Here is a 24,984-nt window from a genome sequence, read left to right as displayed (position 1 = left end):
TAAATCTTCTAGCCCTAATTGCTAATGTATCATTGGTTTTACCATTTATAATTCCTAATTTAATTTACATGGTTTTTCTTGAATATATCTTTTTTTCTTATCTAAGTCAGCATTCTTGATTCTCACATTATTAATTTATATGGTTTGACACAACATCATTCTGATAGCCAAGTTATTTATTAAAATAAAAAATTATAAATTTTTTAATTAGATCTAAACAATAATTTGAATATTTCAAATTTAGTATGCATAGTCCAAATTTAATATTAAAATTTTTTATAATTTTAATATTATATTTTTACTATTCAAAATATATCTTGATAGTTAGTTTATAAAAATTTTAAAAATTGTTAAACTAATCATCAGTTTGGATAGTCCAAATTTAATATAGATGATTTAAATTTTATATTAATTATTTTATCATTTTAATATTAAATTTGAACTATCCAAATTAGTAATAAAAATATTTATTGAATTTTTTACTCTCGTTCATATATATAAATAAAAAAATATTTAATTGGGTTAAGATTTAATTTTGTCCTTGTACTTATTTTTTAGGAGCACTAAACACTCTATACTCTTGAGTAAGGCAATTTTACCCTTGAATTATTTTTTTGAGGAGCAAAAAACCCTTTATTAATGAAGTGTTAACTTTGCCATTATATGTTGATATGGTGTATTCATGGACCTCATGCACTGTCATAAGTTAGATTCTGATCATATCTTTTGATGTTAATTTATTTTTAAACCCTTTTTTAAGAATACTAAACACCGTAAAATTTTTTTTAGGAGCATTGGGCACTCTGAAGTCTTGTAAAAATAAAATTTAATAAATAGTATTAAAATATTAAGTATGTTAATATTTAATAATTTAAATATTATTATTTAAAACATTACACCACCTAATTTAATATTTTAATATTTTTAATATTTATAATTTTATATTAAAAATGAAGCGAATCAACCCCCAAGTTAATGAAGGAATTTTCTTCTTACCTTTCTATTTTTTTCTTGTTAAGTAACTTTTTTGTAACATATTAATAGAATAAGCGATATCTTTCAAATAAATGATTTTATTATCATATTATTGGTCTTATTTTTCATGTTTAAGATTTTACTATTAACGCTATAATGTACTAAGAGTATTAAATTTGGGTGCAAAATTTTAGAGGAAGATCATAAGTTGGCCAAAAAAATTAAGGAACTTAACTAATATTAAAAATATCTGAGATGCACAAAAGACATAACAATTTGGACACTGTATCAAAAAAAAGATCGATATATAAAAAATAAAAAGCCATATATGAATTTATAAAATGCTAGCAAAAATAATATTTAAATATAAAAATATTAAATTGGGTGGTGTAATGTTTTAAATAATAATATTTAAATTATTAAATATTAAAATACTTAATATTTTAATAATATTTATTTAATTTTATTTTAACAAGACTTCAGGTACCAACGTTTATGAAAAAAAGATTTTAAAATACTTAGTGCTCCTAAAAAAAGAGTTCATGGATAAATTAACACTAAAAAACTTGCAATATCTTACATGCCACTATGTGTGAGCTTGGGCCACATGCTATGTTAGTAAAAAATAAAAAAAAATTAATAGTTGATTAATCGAAGGGGGTTTTTGCTCCTCAAAAAATAATTTAGGGATAAAATTACCCCACTTAAAAGTATAGAGTGTCCAACGTTCTTAAAAAATAAGTACATAGGCAAAATTAAACTTTAACCTTATTTAATTTAAACATTCAAATTTAATTGGAGGTGGGAGGAGTGTAGGGAGAGGGAAGAGTGTGGGAGAAAGGAAGCCAAGTTCCATTTGATCACTCCTGCTAGCTTCTAAGACACTAATTTTTTTTAACTCTAAATTATCCAAAGCATGCGTCCTATGAAGTAGTCAAACTTAAGCTACTCACTCTATTTAAAAATATAAGTCATTTTTAATTGAATATTACATTTTAATAAAATAGTTATTATTTTTAAACTAACCCTATCTTTTTATATTTACCCTTATTTAATAGGATGCTTCACCCTAAAAAAATACAAAGCAATCTATTTAATAAAGGTACTTTAAGAAAAAGTCATCTTTATATTTTAAAAGATTTAAAATGTCTCATATTTTTTAACAGAGGGAATATAAATTTGTACAGTATTGTTGTTAAGATGTAAATTGATGGAGTTGTTTTCATTTGAGAGAAACCAAAAACTCATGACTCATGTGAGTGACGAATATTGCAAAGGAACTCCTTCTTGTTGAGAAAGGTCATAGTCAGGGCTCTATTTGTAAAATCTTTGACCATCTTCAACTTTTTATCGCTCTTTAAAATGGAGGATAATGAAAGGTGACTTTTGCTTTGTTTTGTAAGCTTGTTATCTCTGTCTTTGTTTTCATGATAGATATTCAGTTTTTCATTAAAAAAAAATATTGCAAGGGAACTTGTGAGCGTGTTTGATCTTCCTGATCATGTTACACGTTGCCCTATGGCGAAGCCATAAAATTTGGTTAGAGGGTCCAAAATAACAAAATATATATGATGATCGAAAAAAATTTATATATATAATATACATATTTTAATCCATGTATTTATATTAAATTTTACATACAAGCACAACAAACATAAGTATATCTTTATTTTTTAAGTTTTGTTCTTTAATTTTTCATGACAAAAGAATAATTTATTATCATGTTTATAATAAAATTTTCAAAAATTTCTTTCTTAATATAAACCATCATTAAATTGAAGAATATTTCATCTTCCTCACAAGCATTTAATAATTTAAATGCATTCTTAGGATTTGAAGTTCTATTCAATATAAAAAAATTATACTAATTTACTTATTAAATTTATTATTTAATTCTTTCAATTGATATGTTCTTCACTCAATATATCTTGAAATTTTTGTTGCAGTGCTTTATAAAATTTGTTAGTAATAATTTTCATAATTTCTTTCATCAAATATAAAATGAAAGCAAAATCAAATAGTATTAATACTTTAAGAGTAATAGTAACGTTATTTTGTTGAAAATAAATAAATCTTATAATAACTATATCTTTAAGTTACCGTAACAATTGAACTATATATTTGTAAAAAATTACTATAAAATTGAAGTAAAAATTTCATCTAATATCTCAAAACTTATATGATGTGCCAACTTAGAAACTGAAAATGTATAACTCTTATATTTTATTAAAAATAATTAAAAAATTGGAGACTGTGACCCTTTGATCCCTTTGTCTCCACCTCTGCTTCGAAACACACACAATACGTGTGGGATTCTAAGCTCGTGGATATACACTTCAAATTGGATAATTTAAATTCTAAAAGATTTGTTAATGTGGATTACAAATTGATATACACATAAATATGAAAGTTTAGCTCAAAAAAGTATGCTCCTTGCTATTCTGCAAAACTGGCAGCTGCTATTTGTTTTGCCTTATGCGGCTATGTGGGCAAAGAAAGAGAAAACGGGGAAAACGCATTATTGTAGTTATATCAGTGAAATTCAAAACCTCTGAAAAATATTATCATACACCCGACACAAAAAGGTCTCGATGGTCGTGACATAAAAAAATTTAACTTTCAGCCATATTAATATAAAACTCACTCCCACCAAATTTATAAAATACTCTTAAAAAAAATTTTTTATTCTAAAATATAAAAATACTTATGAAAAGATTAAGGTCTCATTTAATTATTAAAAAGAAATAAATTATAAAAATAAAGATAAAAATAGATGATGAAAAGAGGTAGTGAACCACATTTATAAGGAAGGGTGATTTAATTTATAAAATTTGAAATAATGATTCATGAAATTTTTAAAGGATATAATGATTTTTATATTTATAACATATATTAATAAGTTTTATTATGTTTACCAGTTTATTTTCATATTAATTTTTTAATCCATTTTTTTCTAATAATCGAGAGAGACTTAAGGTTTCATTTAATAATTTTATTCTAATATTACCTTTTATCTCTCTATTTAATCTTAATTAAGTGTAGATTTAGGGTTATTAAATGAAAGATTTTTTTAAAATTTTATAATTTATTTTGAAAAAATATGTTGTTAAATATATTTAATGATATTTATTGATATATAAAATTTATTTAAAAATATTTTATAATTTGAAAATTGGAAAGTACTCTAAAACATGCACAGGAAAGTGAAAAGTTCCACGGATTCACATTATAATTACAGGTTCTAACTAAATATTTCAACCGGCGTTTATACTGTATATCCAATATATTCTGAAATTCAAATATGAGATCCTAAATTAAACTATCCAAATTTCAAACCACGTGGACAAGCACCTTTTAGTTATTTTGGATTCACATTGAATATGCGCTTCAATAATAGGCTTTTTTTTTTGGTCCCTTGGAACCTTGCGAGAAAAATTAGGACTTGTGTCGGGCCCACCTTGCGAGAAAAATTAGGACCGGGCCCACGGGCCATGACTAATATCCAATTCAAAAATGAAACGATGAACTGTTTTGTCCGAAAACAGCTTGGCTATCTTTTTAAAAAAAAAAATAAATAAAAACATATAAAATTATTAGTCTTACAAATTTAGTGCCTTTGAACAAGCCACTCTTATCAGTTAAGAATTTTCCAAAAATTATTTTAATATTTAAATTCCATTAAAATTTTTAAAAAATATTGAGAAAATGACAATAAAACCCACCAAAATATATAAATAATAATTAAATCTATCAAAATACCATAATTCCTTTGATGTCTTTGGATATCTTTCTAACATTAATGATTTTAGCTTGAATATCTAACTCACTCCTTGTCTAAAATAAAATAATGAGTTCACATGAAAAATTATAATTCCTTATTTAATTCTTACGATTTGCAAAAAAAAAAGCTATAATTATTTAAAAAAAAGTTATAATTAATTATTTTTAGAACTTGAATTTTAATGATACAAGAAATTTTACGTGAAAAGTTGTGATTTTGTGTTCAATTATTGCAATTTACTTGATAAAAGTTGTGATTGATTATTTTTAAAATTTGGACTTTAATGATAAAAAAAATTTCATGTGGGAAGTTATAATTTTTTGTTTAATTTTTGCGATTCACATAATCAAAGTTTTGATTATATTGCTTAAAAAAATTGTGATTAGGATTGGTTATTTTCAAAACTTATATATCAATCATAAAAGAAATTTCATATGAAAAATTGTGATTTCTTATTTAATTTTTGTAATTCACAAAATAAAAGTTGTGATTGAAAAAATGAAACCAAGCCCATTATTTTTATTTTAAACCAGAAAAAATTTTAGTTATTTAACCTAAAATTATCAATGGTAGAAAGGCACACAGGGATTTCAGAGGAATTATAATGTTTTGAGCTTGATTATCATTTACATATTTCAATAAGATTTTATTGTTATTTTTTAAAAATATTTAAAAATAAAAAGTAGTTACACGAATTATCATCAATGATTAGATTATGAATTTTCTTTTAGCAATACAAACTTGCAATTCCTATTGTTTTTGGCCAGGATATTACGATCATAACAAGTATTATATGATATTGGGATCTCCAAGAGCACAGATTAACATAGATAATAAATCTCAAAACAAAAAAAAAACAACACAGGTGATATGTATTAACCGTATTTTGTTTCAATGGCAACATTTAGAGAAAATATCGAGCTCACTCCCGACATTAACTCGTTTGTTTTCATGTTAAAATTGATTATATTGTATCAAAAAGCCATATAGTTTGATAGACCTATACTATTATATGATAACACAACAACAACAATTAACTCAAGGGTTGTATTTGTGTGTGAGAGAGAGAGAGTTGATATTGGTGTTGTTTGGTTATAAATTTTTACCTTAGACTACTTTCTATCGAGGCATTAAGCATTAAATCATTCAAGGCATTGATTTAATTTTAATGGTTAAAATTATAGTCAAATCATGATCAAATCGATCATAAACAAAACATTTTTTAAAGCAATAAAGATATTAGTTTAATGGTTTATCGGTTCAATCAAACAGGTTAACTCAGATTTTCATATTATCATTCTATTAAAGTATTGAAAATTAAATTAATCATTAATTAAACTAGTTAACGTATTGATTCAAGGGTTAACAATTAAAATTATAATTGAATTGTGATTAGACCAATTATAAATATAACATTGCATTGAACTAGTCAAGAGATGATTTCAACTGATTGAGTTGATCTAATTTTTAATATTATGGTTTTAATGAAAAAATAATTTTAAGCCTTTTTCTATAGGAAAAAAAATCATAAAATTTATTCAAACAATTTTTCTTGTCTAAATCTATTTGCTTATGACTTATGTGTAATTTTCTCCATATGATTTCATGCCCAAAAAAAGTTATATAATTTTACAATGTTATTTATGAGTTAAGGTCTGAATTATTTTTGTAAGGACATCTAATATTTTAAATTATTTATTGTAACAATATTGTATTTGAATTAACTAAATCGTAGCAATGTTGATTTAAGTCTAAGTTGAAAAAGTTAATTGTTAATGGCAACAATGTTATGATTTAATTACTTTAAGAATAAATTATTGCAATAAAAAGTTTAGGATATTATGTGTTTTTATGAAAATATTTCAAAGACAAAAATAAATTTTAACCTTTTATTTATTGAAGTATTTAAACTTTTATTATTTCATCTTAAAATTAACTTAATATATACATATGCGTTGAAAATTATACATTTTAACTACCAACCATCTTGCTCAGTGAGATAAAAGAATTCTTTACTTTTACCCAAACCTTCGTTGGCCTAAAGAGTAAATAAATAAAAAATGGTAATTACTTAGAGACAATTTATAGAATTTAAAAAGAGAAAAAATAATCATGTATTTTATTTATTATTTTCAGGAGCTCACGAAATATGCATTTATCCTCTCCTGTATATATTGTTGCTTGGAATATATGTTTCATGATAATGTCTTATATATGGCGTGTTATAAACATCAAATCTTGAAAGTTTGTAAATACATTACTAGTTGTTAGGAAAATAATAGAGGTGTGTGTATAAATAGATGTTAGACTGTTAAAAAATATTGTTCACACCCTTGTTGATTACCATTTCTTCTATATTACAATTAATTGATAAGTTTTGGAGATATACAAAAAGATTAGCAATTGATAAATTTTATCTAATGCAATAATTAATTTTTAAGATGAGGAATGAAGGGGAAGGGTAGGTTTTCTGAAACGTCTCCCTTATTTTAAAATAATTGTCAATAAATAGTGTAGAATAAAATTTCTAAAATCGATCAAATTTAAGTTCCTCCCATTTGAAAAAAATTGAAAGAGAGTTTCCACAAACAAAAGAAAAATGTTCCTCTCACCCGCTTTCAATTTTCTGGCAATTAAAGATCAATTCACTACAATGCACCCACCTAAGCCTCAAGAAATAAAAATGAGTTATTCAACCCTGTTTGTTTACTATTCTTAAAAACAAAAAAAATTGTTTAATGATTTTTTAATTTTTGTTTTGAAAACAGTTTTTAATTTTTTTTAAATACAAGAAAACCAAAACAATTTTTAGTTATTGCTATTACTGTTTTTTTAAAGTTTTATAGAAAAAAAGCAGGAACCAAGAAATGAGAATTGTTCTCATTAATGACAAACCTTGTAATTTTGTCTCGATAAAATAGAATCACTCATCTCATAAATTTATAAAACTGTTTTTGAATTACTATTATCAAACAAGTTTTTTTTTATTTGTTCTCAAAAACAATTTTTAAATTTTTTTTATAAAACAACTTTTGAAAACAAAAAATAAAAATAACAACCAAACAAGCCCTTAGATTTCATGTTCCTATGTCAGAAAGCATCGAGAGAGAAGGGGCAGATTTTCCCATAGCATTTCTAACAATCCAAACAAAAATGATGGAGACAAACGCAAGAGTTGAAGTACCTCATGGTGAGAAATGTCAAGCCAAGCGGAAAGGGACTTGCTGAAAATCTCAAGCAGAAGAGGCTCTGGGGAAGACAAAGCTTCTTGAGAGAAGAGAGATGAGTTTTGGGAATGTATAAAAATATTATAGATTGATGTTCCCTCCATTAAAAAATATAAGTTATTTTTAATCTTTTGATCATTGTCTTTTTTAAAAAATACCCTTATTGATAAATAATTTTATATTTATTGTAAGGTATTTAATAGGGGGTAAATATAAAAAGATAAGGTTAGTTTAAAAGTAGATAACTACTTTATTGATGGATGAAATTTAGTTAAAAATGTCTTGCATTTTTCAATGGAAAGAATAAATTTTATCAAACACAAACAACATTAATTGTAGATTTTCTATTCTTTTATATAACTAGATTGACTCCCCTGCATTGCATGGCTTTGAGCACGTAGAAAAGTATGAAAAAAATTTTAAAAACAAAAGATTATAGAATTAACTTCAAATAATGAACTTGCCTTAATATGCATGCCAAGTATTTATTAATACATTTTTAATTTAAAGAACAAAAAATGAAATCATGAATCATATTGTATGATGAATGTAATAATAATAAGGTAAATGTCAATAGAGTATTATTAAACTTTTTCTTTTTATATATATATATATATGCTGTATTATTAAGATTTGTTTGTGTAACTTGATAGTCCCCCAACCTCGAAGCTCTCATCACTGGTCGATATGTGGGAATGACTTTGATAACCTCGCCAGTATTAGAGGATCTCTTGTTAGTCTTATTTTCGTCATTGAAGCCCAGTTCCTCTCTCGTGTCTTTGCTTTGGGTTTCCTTTAGATGGGAGGCTTTAACAATATTATTCTGTTTGATTACAAATAAGTACATCCATATAAAAAAGAATTTAAGTAATCAACTACGTGGAAGTTGATGAGAAAAATAGAGAGATATTGTCAGAACCTCATTTGGAAAATGATTTGACAAAAAGAAGGCCCAAAAGTAATGTCAAATGGGTTCAAGGCTCTCAGGCCTGTTTGTTTTCTGTTTTTAGAAATTATTTTTTATTTTTAAAAATAAAAAAATAAAAAAATTTATTTAGATAGGTGTTTTTCATTTAATTATTTTCAAAACTGTTTTTATTTTTTTAAAAAAATAAAAAAATAAAAACTTTAAGTTGTTTTCATTTTATTTTTCTTATTTTTAAAATATATTATATTTGATTATTAAAAATTATAGTTATCTTGACTATTTTCTATTATCAATTATCATTATTAACTGCCTATAATCATTATCATCAGTCCATTTTTCAATTCTAAAACTGTTTTTAAATTACATAACCAAATGGATTTTTATTTTATTTTTGTTTTAAAAACAATTTTAAAAACTATATTATAAAACAGTTTTTAAAAACAAAAAATGAAAATAAAAAGCAAACAAGCCCTCAATTTCTCCCATTTTTTTGAAACTTATTTCCCTCTCCAAATCTCTAAAGGACAAAAACGGGAAGACCATGCTAGAAAACAAGTCATAGATAGTGAAGGCAAATAAACCACATGCTATGCTTATATTCCCCTTCATATATAATTAATAATATATTAATTGAAATACAAAAAATTACTGAATAAGCAAAAGTCTAATAAACTTTATATCCTGATACATCATCTATTGGATCAGAGGTAGACAGATGGACATACAAAGAGAACAATATATAGCATACATGCTGAAAAGCACGTTCCAGTTACAATTAATTAATAAATCAGTCAAACTCTATAAGCACTTGTAACTGACATGCACAACACAACAAGTAGCCCAAAAGTACCATCAGTTCCATATCATTTTCATGCACACTGCAGAGTAAATGCAGGACAAGTTGTCACTGTCAAGTGTCAATGGCCATTTCATCCCCAAAACACTGTCTCTAATCTTTTTTTGAAAAACATAAAAATTTACTTGAAAAATACAAAAGACATGAATTTGCTGGGTTTAGAAAGATTAGTGATAAAAATACTTCATCATCCCTTCGTGATAATAACACTTAAAAACATGATAGAATTTTCAATTAGACCTTACCAAGTCTTTGATTCCCTCGCATTCTATTGCTTCTTATCCAAACATGCCAGAAAATAAGCTTCGTTAATTAATTGATAAAAAAGAAGGGAAAATTATTTACTTAAGACCAAAAATACAGAATTTCTATGCAATTTTTGAGAGAGGATTGAGGAACAAGCAAGACCAAAATCCTTTTTCTTTCCCCCAATCCTACCCCCTTCTGCTGTGCTTGCCTACATGGTGATGCAGCCATCCAATGCCCTTGAAAGCTTTAGAGATTTTCATAAGATTAGGCTTTCCCATCCCCAGATTCATCTTCCCAGCTGAGAATTTCAGAGCCTGCAAGCAGCACAGTTTCATTCCCTCTTCCTCCTCATCTTCTTCATCATCTTCATCCTCTAGATCATAATACTTACTTTCAGTACTCTTCTTGGTCTTGCTTTTCTCCAGAACAGACATCATCGTCTTCTTGCTGCTGCTGCTCTTGGGCTTGTTGGACTGTGTCTCATATGTTTCCCACAGTGAATCCATGCCTTCACTTTCACTTCCATTAATGTTGCTGCTGCTGATGTTGCTGTTGTTGTGTCTCTCTTCAAAGAGCTTGCAAGCTAAGGTCCTTCTCCATTCTTTCTCCTTCCTCATTGATCCAAAGCTCCCCAGATTATTTGATTCACTGTAAATCCAGTTGTTCTCTGGACTCCCGAGACTTGCTTCTAGAAGTCTCTGAGATTTACTCATCACTTTGAACCCACTTCTTAACCCTTGTTTCCCTTTATTCCTCTCTTCATTTTCTTCTAAAACCTTGTTTTCTTCTTCACCGTTCAATTTGTGTCACTCTCCATCACTTTGAATTCACTTCTCTGCGGACCTACTTTTGCTTTGGTCTCTTCTTCTGAGTCTGCTAACTTTGCTTCCTTTTGATGAACCAAATCTTCAAACTCTTCATCTTCTCCAAACAAACTCTCCAGGACCTTCATTTCTCCACTTCCTTTTTCTTCTTTCTGATGACCCAAATCTTCAAGTTCCTCACTTTCTTGAAACAAACTCACGAGGCTTTTTACTTCTGCAACAGACACATTATTCTCAACTGGATCAGCTTGAAGGCATTGTGAGCCATTTTCCTCTGGCTTTGCCTCCAGAGCTTGAAAAATGGAGGCTTGAAACATGACCAAGTAAGCTTCAAACTCCTCAAGATACCCAGATTCCTCATTTTTCTGAGTACTTTTAGACTGGAGCCACAGAATGAGAGTCTGGAAATTAGAAGCAAGAAAACCCAATTTGGAGTCAGAGAATTCAGATTCAGAGTCATTAACGTCTAATACGAGGAAATTAGGAGAAACAGTGAAAAGGGTAAGGAGGAGGAGGGTGGTGGTGATGAAGAGAGGAGAGAGGAAGGAGACGAGCTTGAGAATGTAGGGAGAGAAGAAGATGAAGTAAGAGAAGTAGAGAGGGTGAGAGAATATGGAGAAGCAGAAATGGAAGAGAAGGGAAGACAAGTCACTGGTCTTTTGCTTTGAGAAAGAGAAGTGAGGCATGGTTCTGGGGACAAATCTAAGAAGAAGAAGAAATGGATTGGTTAACAATGGCGACGAGGGAAATAAAGAAGATGCGACAAGTGCTTTTGCTTTTGCAGGGACGAAAGAGATGAGAAAGAGTGAGTTATGGAAGCGAGAGCGGCGTGAATATAGGAAATAGATTACAGAGACACACAGACATGGACAGATTCAAGTGTCGGAGAGGCCATTAGCAATAAAATGGGATCTCACTCGTGTTTATAATATGCACTTTTTTAAAGAATAAATGATAAGTTTATATATATATATATATATATATATAATTTTATCTGAATTAATATTTTTAATTTATTTTGTAAATTTTTTTATCAGTGACAGTCTCTTCTAGAATTTTAAATCATCCTCTCCAAAATATTTAAAGAATTTACGTATTGGCAAAAAAAAAAAAAAATTTAAAGTCAAAGTAGCATTGCAATTGCACATAGGAAGAGTCAGGCCGAGCATTTAATATGTAGTTTAGGTTACCTCGATGCTGGAGTATTTGGGCCCTAACGGAAAAGGAATTTTTAAAAATAAATTTTTTGAAAACAAAAGAAAATTTATCTTTGAAAAAATAATTATTATCATTCAAAATATATTCTTTATAAAATTAATATAAGGATCAAATTAATTATTTTTAAAATTACATATGGTTAACAACTATCAATTATTTTTACATAATATTAAGTTAAAAATAAAATTTTAAATTTTGAAAGAGATTTAAAAATGGGAAAATATCATTTAATGATTGGCAAGACATTTTATTATCAAATAAGGATCAAAAGATTTTAAAATCTCATTACAAGAAGAGGGAACTGATTTAAAAAAATTTTAGATAAGAAAAGACTATAATTCTCCTTCTTTTCATTTTTGATTAACAAGTATATATTCATATTTAATAAAAAAACCATTCATGAATTGATAAGTTCAAAAATTTAAAAGAACTTGATCGTAAAAAAAGATAAAAATAAATCATATTTTAACAAGCAGTCATTCATTAATTAATAAGTACCTATTTTCATTTAACAAAAAACCATTTGCTAATTGAAGAGTTAAAAAAAATGAGGGCATTATAGCCTTTTCCCATCTTAAATTATGCTCAAATCAATGTGTTGGTTCTCTAATGAAATTTCATAATCTTTTGACCCTTCTTTGATATTAAATTATCTCAATGGTTCTTAAATGATATTTTTCTTAAAAAATTATAATGATAAGAAATGTTCAAAAGATCATAAAAATATTATAATATATGATAACTCTCAACAAAAATAATAATATAAAATAAATATTTTTAGCAAGAAATTTATTAAAAAATGGCATATATTCAGACAAGGCAAGATTTAACCCCTTCTTAATGCCTGGCTTGATGAGCTTGAATGGCTCAAGTATGGCCAGGTTGATTTAACTTTTGAGTAATGTGCAAAGTCTTAAAGTTCAAAGTTATTTATTTGGCTTAAAAATAGTAACTATAATTTTTAAAGTTGTATGTAGTACAAGATTTGAGGATAGTTACCATGGTAATTATCTGTAAAAGCCATAACTTGACTTGATATTTAAGTAATGTTAATTATAATTGAAGAACATTTTGATCATTTAAGTAAGAAAATTTATTTTATTTCAGAGCTTCAAGCTTACAACAAAATTTCAAAAGCTTTTAAAACTCGATTGAAATTATGTCAAGATTTTAATAAAATTCTCCTTTCTTTAGTTAATATTGATAATGGTCAACTTTAGAGATCCAAATATATATATGTATATATATATAAAAGAAAGTGCTTGACAGAGGGAGACAAAGTATTATAAAAGGTATAATTTGACATTTACGAAAAGTGGCTTTAGAAAATTAGAAGAGCTTTTCTTAACCTCCTGTCCTCCTCAACCAACAACCGCGTTCCTCTTGTTGCGAGGCAATCATGCATGGGATGCATAGAGGAGAATCTTTCAAGGGTCACTTTTATTTATTTATTTTTTTTTTAAAAAAATTGTGAGTGTAGAAGCAACTTGTGTTCCTAGAATCAACTCAATGGTTGGTTTGACTGGTTAAACATGTCCTAAATTTGGTCTGGATATAGTAAAAAGAATCAATCAGTCTGGAACCGGTCAAGAATTGGCTAAACCGGTCTCAAATTGATAGAACCAATGGATAGATCGGTTGCACTGATCCTATTATTTTTTTTAAATTTTAATTCATATTTCTAATCCACAAGTCATACATATTATACCAAATAAGAATTGAAAAATGAAAAAAAAAAATACAGAAGAAATATGTATAATATATATGTGTGTGTATATTTAAAGTTATATATTATGAAATAAGTATATATTGGATTAAATTGATAGGATATTAGTGGACATTACATTTTTTATTATATATTATTTTATTTGAAATTTAAAAATGTATTCTTATTATATATAATTATTTTTATTTTAAGCATATGTTATTTAAAATATATCAATTTATTAATGAACAATAGACCACACATTGAACCATAAACTAATACTTTGACCGGTCTTATTTTCTTAACATTGGAATTAATTTATTTTATTTCTAAAGCATTTTTTAAATATATTTGTATGAGATTTCATATTATTGGCTTAGATTTGAGAGTTATTGTCCAATGGAAGGTACTTCTTTTAAAATTTTTTTTTTCATTTATACAAATTTGAATATGAAACTTCATATTTGTTGTAGCCTCTTCTACTATTTCCAAAATATTTTTGAAAGGGCACAAATGGTAGGGACCTGGGTCCCTTAAATATAATTTCATAATTTAATTCTTGAATGTGTGTATGAAAATCATCACTTAGGAGAGGATGATTTTTTAAATGACACTCAAAATTTTTAAAAAATTAATCTTATAATTACCGACTACAAGAATACCTTGACCAAATTTTTTTTTAAGGCCTAGCTTGCGTAGCTAGAAAAAAGTGGTTTAAATTTAGGAAAAAGTGAAGGAATCAACTAATGATTACCACCCTTTTAATAAACACATTGATTTATGTGTTATCATGGAAACCCAACACTGGTTTCATATACATATAACGGTTTTCTTTCATGAATGATGAAAATAGGAGCAAATGGTAAACATTGTCAAGTTAATTTGTACTCACATCAACTTTTATCATATTGATTGATACTTTTTTGGCTTTTACGTGCTCAATATTCCTCCGGTTTTATTTACATGACCTTCTTTTTTAGTCCTTTTTTAGAGGATTATTTTTAAATTATCTACCCTATTAATTATTTTCTTTTACAAAATTATCCTTGATTACTTCCCATTTAATCAATTAGCTGAAATAAGATTATGAAAGGGGGTCTGATAATTTTTAAGGGTGAATTGCTAGCAATTTTAATTCAATTAATTAAGATAACTATACATTTTAATTCTTGTAAATAGGTTAAAAAGATCCCATAAATAAGATCAAAGGGAATATATGTGAAGTTATGAACGTTGAGTTCATTAGAGAATCAATAAATTGGGAGAATGATATTTAAATTGTAAAAGAAACAATTAATAATAGTTAGATCTTTGATACGGATTTCTAAAAATAACATACAAATATTTATTAAAATAATTATAAATTTAAGAATTTAATTATAAATAAGATGTTTAAATTGTAAATATAACTCTTAAGTCTCAACATAATTAATACAATTTATTTTTTGTTTGAAATTGTCTAGATCAAAATTTGTAATTCATTTTTAAAAAAAAATTCAATAAAAAACTTAACTGTCATTACTTTTCTCTATTAAAACTTTACCATTAGAAACTAACCTCGTGGCAGGTTGGCGGGATGGGTTAGAAACTACCTGCCTCTTGGCGGGTTGGAAAAATGTCATGCACAACCTATCATACCTACTTTCTTTTTCTTTTTTCTTTTTTAACATTTTTAAACAATTTTTTTGTAATTTTTAAAATTAAATTACAAATTTTAATAATTTAAATTCAAATTATTTTTATAATTTTAAAAATTATATGATTAAATTAACCTCAAAATTTATAAATATAAGTAAGTAATCTATTTTATATATTTATTTTATCAATAGAAAAATCATAAAAAAATAAAAAAATAAAAAAAATGAAATTATGTTCCTAACATAAAACAAACAATATTATACTTGAAATAGGTATAAAATAATAAATTCTTTTTCATTAAAAAAAAAATTTAAAAAAATATTTTGAGGAAAAGGTGGGATAACTTGCAGCTTATCAATTTAGCCTGCCATAAGATTGTAGGTTGGGTGAGATGGCCAAATGAACTTGCCAAATGGATTAAAAATTTTTCAACTCAGCCTATCACTCTCTGACATGTTAACTTGCTGAGCCTAATTCATATTTTTTATTTCATAAATTATTGCCATTCTTCCAACTAAATAGTAGGATATTGTTTTAAATCATTCATTTATTGGAAGGCTAACAAATGATTGAGAGTCCAAATTCAACTTCTTATTGCCAAGGAAACACTGAGTGACTGAACCACACGACCTAGAGAGCTAGAGGTAAAGTTCAACTACAACTTTTTTAATTCACTTCTTATTTTTATCTTATTTTATTTATTTATTTATTTTGAAAGAAGGGAAAATATCATTTAGCCAAAAAGAGAACAAAACCTACAAGTTAAGGCGCAGAGGGATGAAGCAATTTTTATCCACTTGTATCATAAATAATCCGTGCTCCAAGTCCTGCCTACGCAACCCCTAATGTGGCATATATATGTATTTGGCAATTAGTGTATTTATGATTAATAAATAGGATTATATATGGAATATGATAGTGACATCTTAGTATTTACGACAACCAAGTACGATGATGGGCGTGACACATATTAATAACAGTGATGGGACCTCTTTCATGCCCTAACATCCTCATTACTCAATTTTCCATTAATTAATCAAGTACATCATTTTGGGATACCAATCTTGTAAAGCTTCGTGTTCACATGAAAACTATACTATTGATATGGTTATATTTTCAGAACTTTAATTTAAAATCTCTAATTAAGAGGATGCAATTTCCTTACCGGTTTAATCAAGACTCTAATACTCTTTAATATGTCTACATTGTTTTGATGATTTTTTTTATTTTAGATATTTTTTTTTATTTTGAAGGATATAAATATATGATGGAGACCGTTTTCCAACTTTTATTGGACAAAAAGTATTTGTTTGGCAATCTGAGTTATTTATAGTTTTTTTTTTAAATAAGAAAGGAGTAACCATTAAACGTATAAGATTATAATAAGGATTGAATACACAACCTTCTGTTTATATGGGAAATTGTATACCACTAGTTTACAAGAACATTAGCTTACGCAACCTTTTGTTGATATGGGAGATTGCATACCACTAGTTTAATTTACAAGGACATTGATGACTAAGTTTTTTATAATTGTATATAATAAGCCAACACTAATTGTTAGATTTAGGTAGAGAATTGACAAACTAATTCTGTTTAATTGTGTTATAATTAAAGGAATTATCATAACCGATAAGCATAAACGAACTTAGTTGTAATTTCTTTTCCTTCTTCTCTTTCTTTTTTATTCTATTATACTTCCCTCTTTTATTATTTTCTAATCTTAGGGTCCTCAATTTTTTTTTCTTGGAATTTGATCGCATTATAAAGTCAATAAAACTGTCAATAACACTCAATTAACTTAACATACATGTGTGTTATTTTAATTTGTGTAAATTTATTTGAGGAAAAAACTAGTTGTGTTTTAATAAGAGCGTCATTTAAAGTGTGTTGCCAAGTGACAGTAAAAACCAGTTTCACTATGATATTATTGTTTTAAAAAAATATAAGGAAGTCAATTTTTTTCTAAAATAATGCATGAATCATTTCTTCAAACCACCTAGGTAGTTATTGAAATCAAACAGCTCGATACCAATCTTGTCAAGAAAAATGTGTTATTAAGTCCCAATTATGTGGGCTGGTAATGAGTCACGTTGCACCTTAAAATTGTGTGATTATGTCATATATTTTGATGGGATTGAACTTGAAGTCTCTAACAAATTATTATGTAAAATTACCCGCCAAAAAATAATTGTATGAGATTGTGTAAGTTATTGGATATGCCAAAAGTATAACATTTTATACATATAATTTACTCATTAATAATTCAAATTTTTTTAATTTAAAATAATTTTATTCTAAAGAATATTCTTGTCATATTTTTATTTAATAAATTGTGTATCTTTTTTACATAAAAAAGCCTATAATAAGTTGCATGTTTTTCCAATAAAGGGTTAATTTACCTTAAGAATTAATATTTAAAATTTTTAAACATAAAAAAAGCATACATAATTATTAAAATCAATCATAATAACTAACAGTCATGATTAGTCATGACTCATAAGTGAGTCGGATACAAAGTTAGAGATTTTGAATAAAACATTGAACCACCACAAGGGGAACATGTGACTAATTTAAATCCGACAATATTAAAATATAAAATCCAATTAATTAGATAATTATATAAAAAGAGTAGAGAGAAAATGCCAAAATAACATGATTATGGGCAGGATTTACATTTTTCCATACTCATTTTTTGTACAAATAATCAGGTTGGATTTGAATAATATTAAACTTTAATTTACCAAATCATAAGAGACTAACATCTTGATTTGAACATTGCATAAATGAGATAGTGCCTGTTTGAATTGACAAAAAATCGATTATTTGGGGCCAAATGATCAATTTTTTCAATAATTACCCAAACAACCAAAAAATTTTAAAATTAATTATTCAGTCAAAATCATATTTTGAAATAAGTTTTGGGAAGTTGCTTATATATGAAATTTTATTATTAAATAATATATTTTACTTCTAAATAAAATTTAACAAATTTAATAATATTAAATACAACTTTATTAGTAATTTAATTTTAAAAAGCAATTTGTACAGTTAAAATCAATTTCAATATTTAAACAAATTGTAATATAATATAATCAATTATAATTAAAATTAATTATATTAATTAATTATTTTTAAATAATTATACCTGATTGAAATCCAAAAAGGCCATAATTAAGTTTAAACTAATTGTTGGGTTTGGAACTTGGAAGATGGCTAGTCAAAAGTTGGAAGGCCATAATAGAGAGCCCGGGAAACGAAGGGTTTGGTAAAGAGAGATAATTAGAGAGAGAGAGAGAGAGAGGAGTTGTTGATTGTATGGTAGGGATGTGGATGATTGCACATGGGAACCTGCTCATTGCTAATCAAGTGCCTTCCCTTGCATTTGCATGTCCTCCACATACCCTTCTCTCTATCTCTCTTTTTACCTTACAAGGGACCATCTGTCTGTTGTCACACTTTCACTTTTCATTATTATCAATCCCTTCTTCTTCTTCTTCTTCTTCTTCTTATCTATTTAATATTTCCACTCTCGTTTGACCACTACATTTCTTAAAGCAAACAAGGATCAGTACGTGAGATCCTTGTATATCATCATTGTGTGTGTGTGTGTGTGAGAGAGAGAGCGAGATATATATAATATATATATAGACACACACGCATACTATTCACCAGTCTTTGGAAAGTACTGATACAAGCCATTTCTTCCATTTTTGACAGCTGAAACCTATGGAGTCTACTATTCTAAATTCTAAGATTACTTATGTATAACTCCAAATTAAAAAGAAACATGGTTCTTACAAAAGATAAAGTAAAACAACATACTAAGTCACTTGCTACCATTATAATTTTTAAAGAAAAAGAAATTATTTATGCATAATTCATTTTTTTAACAAAAAAAGCATGTGATTTATATTATATATACATAATAAAATCTGTGGTAAACCATCCTACTCATAAATAATAAATAGTATAAGTCATCTATAATTGTATACCATAGTGCAGTTTAACTTGATAATCAAGTGCTACTAATATATAAAAATAAAAATCAAAAAATAAAAATCAAGGTGTCAATGTTAAAGATTCTTGTTACTTAAGCAAGTGGTTAAAATTCAAATACCAACTTTTATGTAAATAATCTAGTTGAAGGGATGTGTCATTTCTCATTTGCCTTCAACGTTCCAAGAGAATAGACCATGCTATTGACAGAAAATATCCTCCTTATGTTTCATTAATATATATATATATATAATTTATAGACAAAGTAACTAGTCAAGGATATAGAGCTTTAAGTTTTGCTTTGGAGATCGGTCAGGTTACTATTATGATGGGTTATGCGAATGTGGGGAAAGAAGCCTCTCACATCTGCAAATTGTCAACCCCCACCAAATGAAAATGATTGTCTCTTTTTATTTTGCTCATCACATTCACAAATGACAACACAAACAAAAGAAAAGCAAAGAAAAGGAAGACTGTTCGCAATTCACAGGGAAAAGTGTCTTCAATCCTAAGCAAAACCCCACTTCTGCAGAATACACAAAGCCCCTGTCCTTACAATTCCATACACACTCTGATCTTAGCTTGATCTTTTTATGCTTGTTCCTTGTTAAATTTTGGGTATTATAGCTAGGTAAATTAAAGAACAAATGAAGCAAGAAAAAAAAATGAGAGCTTGCATAAAATGGTTCTTTTATCTTCTTCTTTTCCTCTTTGTTCTCCTCCCTCCGGTTATACTGTTGGCAAAAAAAAGAAAACTTTAAAAAGAGTGTATATATATAATGTATTTTTTTTTGCCAGAATATTTATAAAGGTATTGACTAATGCAAATCCACCACTTCATAAGAGAATCTTTTGTTACAATAGAAGCAGAAGTGATGTCAATTATGCAAGAATCAAAGTCAATTTACTTTAGCAAAAGTGATGTTGATTATGTAAAAATCAAAGTCAATTTACTTTAGAAAAAGAAGATGTCAATGAACTTCTATAAAATGATTTTGCGGGATTCAGCCAATCGTCTTGATTGTAGGATATCATTTAATTGGTCCTTACAGTTGAGCTCCTAACACGTCCTTATAAAACGAGATTCTGTTCTGGAAAAATAAAATTTTTGAAGATATGAAAAAAAGAAAAAATGGCTAATTTCATGTGAAAATTATAATTAAAAACTATTAGATTATGGCAGCAATGATACAAAAGATTCACATCAATACATGTACAAGGAAGCTAGCAAATCCTGTTACCACTTACAGATTGAAAAAAAAAAAAAAAACAGAATTCGGTAGGGATCCGGGCCAACCTCGACCATTCATTAAAGAGGAGGAAAAAAAAAAAAGAATGGTTGAGATTGCTTAAAGCTCTCCTCACAGAAGGAGAAGGCAGAAGAATGTGAATTCAGCGTCTAAATGACTTGACAATGACACAGACGAAGAGGCCAAAGTCCCTTGCAAAGCAAGGCCATCACCATTGGAAGATGTCAAGAAGAGTTTCAATTTCCTTTCAGCAGGAAAATTTGGACTTCTAAGCTATTAGCGTGTGTATTAATTTTTTTGGGTGATTAACAAAATTGTCTCTTTTTTGGCAAAAAAAAAAAAACTCACTTCATGTGTGCCAAACCAATCCCTAGCATATATATGCGAGTGTCATAACACAAAAGATTGGACAATCCTCGTATGCTTCAAATATTCAAGGTTGCCCTGTTCTCTACTGCTGGTTTGGCCAATCAATGTCAGATCACATGTAAGAATCACCATGGGTACATGCATCAGATATGATACAGCGTGATACATTAGATACAATAATTTTTAAAATTTTATGATACAGGTATAAGGATATATATTTTATATTTCAACATTTTAGGAGATAAGTATGGGTTTTTTGAGTTTTAAACAATTAATATAAATATATTTATAATAATAAACCAAAATATTTTTTTATAAGTTTTTAAGCCATGTAAAAATATTTTAACAAAAAAAATATAGTAATAAAAATGGCAGAATAAGCGATAGAAGTTGTGAAATATGATACACGTCGTATATCAAGATACAGGCACGCTTACTTTTCCTAAAATACAAGTGCAACAATACATAAAAGTTACCGTGGTCCAGCTAAAGGCTGCAACGAACATCAGCAAAGACAGTCAACTATAATGATGCAGAGGGAGTCCGTCACACTGGTGCTCATCCGTCACAAAAAAATCTACGCGATCTGAATGGCTCAAATTTTTTAATTTTAATTTTAATTTTATATTTATTAAAATAAAAATTTATTAACTTTTTTAATAAATATGTTCATTATCAATATAAGTAGTACTTATCTAATTTAAATGATCCAATTTAATATTATAATTTTTATAAATTATTTATATGTATTTTGGATAGTTTAGATTCAATATTAAATTTTTATTTGTAAGGTATAGATTTAAAGTTTTTTTTTTAAACACAATTTTTGAAAATAAAATATATAATATTTTAACTAGAAATTTTAAAAATATTTGTTCAAAAAATTATAAGTTAAAAATTTTAAATCTAGACTATACAGAATACATTTGAATAGTTAATTATAAAAAATATAAAAATTTTAATATTAACTTGGATCCTCTAGATTAAATATAGACCAAATTAAGTATGAAACAATTTATTAAATTTTTTCATAAGTTTTATTTTAAAAATTATTAAATTAATTCTTTAAATGTGGACCATCCAGATTAATCTGAATGGTCCAGATTACATTACTCTGATGAGCAGTAGGGTGATGAGCACTGAAGATACATACGAAGGGGATGAAGAGGATGTAATAGCTCCACCTTCTCCTCATCCTCCAACACATTTGCCACTGACACGACAACTTACAGATGACACTTATGCTGTGGTTTCAAGGACAGCTTCATCGTCTGTTGAAATGCTCACGGTCTGAAGTTCTGCACTACAGACTGATGAATTTGGGCTGTCTGCTACTCTCTCTGCTGCCTCCCTCTAATTCCTAAAATCTAAACCCTTCATTTAGGGAATTAGATGAAATTGCTCCCACCATTAACTAAAATAAAAGGCTGACATCTTCAGCATCATGGAATAGGAGTGGGCAGTAGAGAGGGCGGCAAACACCCCCAAGACACTAACCCCTAAACATTAAACTAATGACACAGACATATGATGAGTGATTATAAGTACAATTACAAGTTCAAGTGCTCCAATACTTTCATTAGTAATTTATAAAGACGATAACAAGTCTTATCTCACTAGGTAGAATCGACTCGACTGTATAGAATGCGATCATTGTGTTTTATCAAAACATTACTAGTTCATGGAAACACATGCCAGAATTTCTTTCTGAACGTCTTGAGTTTAAAAACTAGCACCCTCCACTTCATGTGAAACCAGGAGTCTAATAAAAGCCAAGAGGGTTGTCATGCCCATGTCCTTTGCTTGCTTGTGGACCAGAAAGGTTATGTTTTATACTCAAATATTTCAACATGAGTTCTTCAGCATAAGTAATGTCCATAAAACTTAATTACTGAGTGTAAAGTTGTCCATGTTTCCACCAGACGCTAAAAAACCCATAATGGAGAGGAGAACACTACAAGCTTTAAAGCCACCGACTGCCAAAAGCTTCCACATTTTATTAGCACCATCGATACAAATACTAGCTTCATTTCAAGCTATTTTTTGAGTGCATCAACCTGTCATTTCAACTTTGCAAGTCTGGAGACTCGTTTCTCATCGGCTTTCATTTTTGGTTTTGTTCTTTCGATTTCAGCACTTCCACTTTCGTGAGACTTAAAAAAAAGGGGGGGGGGTAGTTCCATAAACCTCAGCAACCAGCATCAATAACGATGTCGCATAACATAATCGAAACAACAAAGAAATTAAGGGAATCAATCACCAAGTTATCATAGAAAAAGACTCTTGTATAAAATGAACCAATATTCTTCGCTAAGAAAGTAGGAATTGGATTGAGAATTCTTTCCTTCGGATCTCTGCCACCCGTAAAAGAAGGCAAAGGAACACCAACGTCTTCACGGAGGAACCACTCTTCAGGCTGAGGAAGTATCCCCTGAAAAGAGGAGAATCATCGTCACAGGTCATTGTCGCGCCGAAGTTGGTGTGGTATACTATGTGACTACTCCTCCTGCAAAGATCAACTCGTAGTCGGATGAATCGGGTCAATTATCGCTCCGATGAACCCCCATCAGGATGGACGGGATCTAAATGGGCCTCAGAACTAAACTATTGATTTTGGATCGGGCTCAAATTTTAGTAAAGGAACGAAAATAAAAGGGACTGACAGTCAGGCCAATTTTATTTTTTAAATACTCACATTTTATTTTAGTTGATGCATTCTTTTTCTCAAGTGTGTGATGCATTATACAAGATTTTATTAATGATATTTTTTTAATATTATTATTCTCATTATATTTTCTCTTTAAATGGAGAATTAAATAAATAATATTTTTGAAAGTTTATATTTTTTGTTTAAAAATAATAAGGTTGTAAACTATATTTAATAAGATTTATTTATACGTTTTTATAAATTGAAATGAAAAGAGTATATTTTAAATATTTTAATAGAAAGGTTTTCATTAAAAATTTTCTTGATATATGTCCAAGTGAAAAAAACTGAGTTATCATTGTCAAATTTAAAGAATTATGAATTACAATAATTTACTCTAGAGTTGAAAGTCATTTTTGTTTTTAAATTTTTTCTTTTAAGATATGTGGATGCCCTAACCTTGATATTGGCTCATTTCTGTCCCAAAATGTTTGAATGTATCGTCATGTCACCTTGCCATTAACGCACCATAACATCCATTTTTGATAGAATGGGTCCAAACATTTAACTTTTGTCCTCAAGTTCAGGGCATCTTCAAACCTTGAGGAAAAAATATAAAAATGGTGGGATCTAAAGATGGAAACAAACAGGCTTGGTTAATATGGACTCAAGCTCATAAGCCTTGTTATCACAAAATTTATCATTTCTTAAAACCTTAATTTTTAAAAATTAAAATTTTTAATTATAATATTTCATATTTTTTAAGTAAAAGTTATAATATTCAAAAATTAAAAATAAATAATAAAAATTCTTATATTAAAATAAAAACATATATTCTAAAGTTTAAACTTAATTTAAAAAATAAAAATATTTTATTTTTTAGAGGTAAAAATAAAAAAGGTTTAAAAGGGCCAACCAAACCTAAAACCTTTTTTAAGGCTTATCACGGCCGGCTTTCAAAACCCAATTTTCTTAAAAAAATTCATTTTGTCAAGCCTGAATTTTTATAAAAATATGTTTAAATGGACAGTCTGTTAGACTTAACTCTTATTTTTGACTCTAATGGGACCCACTCTATATCGGAAATAGGCATTATGAGAGGGTGACAAGGCAACGCATTTTGAACATTCAGGAGTAAAAATGATATACAATTGAGTTTAGAATACTCGTAGATCTTAAAAGTAAAGTTTAAAGATAAAAATGACTATTAACCATTTATTCTATCTTATTTCCTAAGGTTAAAGAAGACAATTCACCATTTAGGAGGCTGCACGAAACGATCAACCATGATGAGTTTACCCGAGTTGCCCACATCCTA

At 27.6% G+C, this 24,984-nt stretch overlaps 1 protein-coding gene across 1 annotated transcript; it reads right to left on the bottom strand.

Annotated features, from left to right (window-relative positions):
- Window positions 1–10,812: 10,812 nt before the first annotated feature.
- LOC129288317 (uncharacterized) lies at window positions 10,813–11,526 on the bottom strand. Its single transcript, XM_054924831.1, has one exon. The coding sequence runs from the start codon at window positions 11,524–11,526 to the stop codon at window positions 10,813–10,815; it is 714 nt and encodes a 237-aa protein (XP_054780806.1).
- Window positions 11,527–24,984: the final 13,458 nt, after the last annotated feature.

The sequence above is a fragment of the Prosopis cineraria genome, unplaced genomic scaffold (assembly GCF_029017545.1).
Source record: "Prosopis cineraria cultivar Desert tree isolate PC_DT_omini unplaced genomic scaffold, ASM2901754v1 PC12, whole genome shotgun sequence".
Classification (NCBI taxonomy): domain Eukaryota; kingdom Viridiplantae; phylum Streptophyta; class Magnoliopsida; order Fabales; family Fabaceae; genus Prosopis; species Prosopis cineraria.
This window is presented reverse-complemented; position numbering and strand designations above follow the sequence as displayed.

What these genes read in the sequence shown, in the direction of transcription:
- LOC129288317 (XM_054924831.1), bottom strand. Translation starts at nt 11,526, where the DNA reads ATGCCTCACTTCTCTTTCTCAAAGCAAAAGACCAGTGACTTGTCTTCC.